This window comes from Schistocerca piceifrons, chromosome 6, assembly GCF_021461385.2.
Source record: "Schistocerca piceifrons isolate TAMUIC-IGC-003096 chromosome 6, iqSchPice1.1, whole genome shotgun sequence".
In the NCBI taxonomy this organism is placed as follows: Eukaryota; Metazoa; Arthropoda; class Insecta; order Orthoptera; family Acrididae; genus Schistocerca; species Schistocerca piceifrons.
In genome coordinates, this window is record NC_060143.1 from 429446908 (window position 1) to 429449761 (window position 2854).

The 2854-nt window shown below is 38.4% G+C and overlaps 1 protein-coding gene across 1 annotated transcript; it reads left to right on the forward strand.

Moving 5' to 3' along the window:
- The first annotated feature begins 477 nt into the window (after positions 1-477).
- On the forward strand, positions 478-1500 carry LOC124802843 (mediator of RNA polymerase II transcription subunit 22). The gene is made up of 3 exons (XM_047263862.1): positions 478-735; positions 820-920; positions 1006-1500. Exons 1-3 carry the CDS (start codon positions 633-635, stop codon positions 1222-1224), a joined length of 423 nt encoding a protein of 140 aa, XP_047119818.1. The 5' UTR covers positions 478-632; the 3' UTR covers positions 1225-1500.
- The last annotated feature ends 1354 nt before the right edge of the window (positions 1501-2854 follow it).

A 2854-nucleotide genomic window follows, 5' to 3' on the forward strand; every position in this document is an offset into this window, starting at 1 on the left:
ACATTTTGGACTTTTCATGGACAAATATTGATATATTTTTATCATTTAATCAGCAAATCATTAATCATTTCACCATGAACATCTCATTCAAGAGACAACTTTTGTTCAATCGATAATTACAACCACTGAACACGTTGTTCATAAGCTAATCATTTTTTGCTAAAATACATATAAAAACTTTCTGAAAATTGTCGACTGTTACCGTCGGTTATGCAGAGTTCAAAATTTCTGTTCAATGAAGGCGGTTCAAAAAATGAGAAAAACTATGCTAATCAAACAGCCACATTGGCAGCGATCTCCTGTCTACTTGCTACGATTTGTCTCCGCACATTTGATTTGGGCATACATATTTCAGCAATTTTCCTCCAATCTGGTGATTTTGTAAAGTTCATACGTCTGTAGACTCTGCAAGATTTCAGACTCCGTTGGCCATGCTGCATCAGGCGCACACTACATGCCAGTTTAAGTTGGTGACACTGCGCCATACTAAACAAAACAGCATGAGTGCTAATGCTTTGCTTGGTGGAAAGGAGGAACAGCTGATGAATTCGTGTGTGTTCAAATTGTGTTGTAGTGTTGCGACAGTGTATTTGCTTCGGTCTTAGTGTAAAAGTAAAGTGGTATCGGGTAAGATGGCACATGCAAGGTCCTTGCCACAAAGCAAGGAAGCGTTGCTAAAATCGTACACGACAAGGCTGAGGGATGATGTTAAGTCTATGCTGGAAAATTTTGATGGTAATTAACGTCATAGTTTTCTTCGCATTGTTGATGGTACTGTACGGAAATGAACTGATGATTATTTTGCTTTGATACTTGCAGAAATAATCAGATTGTCGAAGGCGGAGAGTGATACGCAGCTGTCGAAGATGACACAGAGCGAACAAGACACATTTGAAATGCATGTTCGAGCTGCTAATATTGTGAGTTTACATTTATTACGTCCGATGCCTCGAGATATCAGCACATACGCTGTAATTATATTACATTTTGTTGGTTTCATTTTAGGTTCGCGCAGGTGAATCTTTGATGAAATTGGTGTCTGATATCAAACAGTATTTAATATTAAACGATTTTCCCTCGGTTAATGAGGCCATTACACAAAACTCGAAGCTATTCCGAACGAAGCAAGCAGAATGTGATCAGAAACTAATGAGTCTTAGAGATGACATGGCTGCGGATTTGTATGATCTGGAAGAGGAATATTACTCGTCAATTTATAAGTGACTGGACACCATCTTGTGAGCGTGGTAATTGTACTGGAGCGCTTTAGATGTTCCAGAAACATTATTTTTCCACCCATTTAACATTGAAGTACCTGTGAATTATCTGTGATGGGATGAGGTAATACTTGTATATGGACGCATGAAGTGTTTTGTGTTAATTGTGACTGATCATACAATCAGTGCTTCTAATAAAGAGTGTTTGTAAGGGCTCCAGTATTGCCACAAGTTTTGTGGCAACTTTTTGTTCAACTGCAAACCATAAAATGGGTATGACCTAGCTAAGTGTTCTTTATTATTCGTATTTGATCAACAAATTTACTGTTGAGTGTGGAAAAGTGTTACGTTGTGTAATGTATTGCTCTAAAATTTGATTAAGAGATCACCCTCGTTGAGCAAACATTTTGCATTGTGCATAACCTACTGCCACAGTCACCAGTTTTCTGATTGCTATCTTGGAGACATGTATTTTTTATATAAATATTAACCAAAAAGACCAACTTATGAATGATGTGTTCAGTGGTTGTAATTATCCAGTGAACAAAATTTGTCTATTGAATGGGATGTTCTTGGAGTAATGGTAATGCAGCTTGTATTTGCAATCCCTGCATGATTAATAGTTTACTGTATAAATGGTAGAAATATCAATATTTTTCCTTAAAGAATCCAACATGTAAGCTACTCTTCTTTTCTTCACACTGTGTTCCATATTGTGTTACTATGTAGCATACCATTCACAAACTTTCTCTTGTAGCAAAAAGGTTCCACCACTTAAAAAAATTCTTGATGTGAATGAAGTGTCTAACATCTACACACATTATTCATATTTCTTGGGTCTCACAGAGAATGGAGGGGGGGGGGGCGACAAGAGGAGGAGGAAAGAATGATTAAATAAGCATTAAAAACAGATCTCTGTAAGTTGAATTCCACCCCCCCCCCCCCCCCCCCCCCCCCGCCGCCAAAAAAAAAATTAACTTCACAAATCATGAGGGGTCGACAGAAGCGTCCGATCCAACGCGTCGGCTTTGACCCGTGACGTAAGGGTGTTGTCGTGTGTGACGTCATGACGGCGCGGAGTTTACTTTGAGTGTGACTGTCTCCAGTTCTGTTTTATCTTATTTTATTTACTTTTCTGATCTGTTTGTTCTATCTCGTGAGATTTTTTTTTTAAATTTAAAAACACTTATTACTCGAATTTCTGTTTTAGTTTATTATATTTATCTTTCTGATCTGTTCGTTCTATCCCGAGAGATTTTTTTTTAAAAACGACAAAAAACACTAATCAGCTACTGAAGCACCTTTGTCTTCTATGGGTTGCAGGGGTTACGACCCCTGGGGAGGTGGGTGGGTATTCATGCATGGCTGTCTTCACTTACACGTTGTAGCTACGCAAGGCGTCTAAATTTGTTTATATTTAGTTTGCTCCCCACCCAAAACATCCCATTTCCCGCGCTTTTCCCGTTAGTGTCATTAGGCTTCTTGTGGAAAGCGTCTGTTTTTGTTTCCGCCATATTTGTGACGTCATGGGTCAAAGCAGACGGGTGGGATCGGACGCTTCCGTATTTCCATCATGAGTAAATGGAAATAAGTGTAATAAACTAGTTGCATTATTTTTAATATGGTTGTACAAGTAA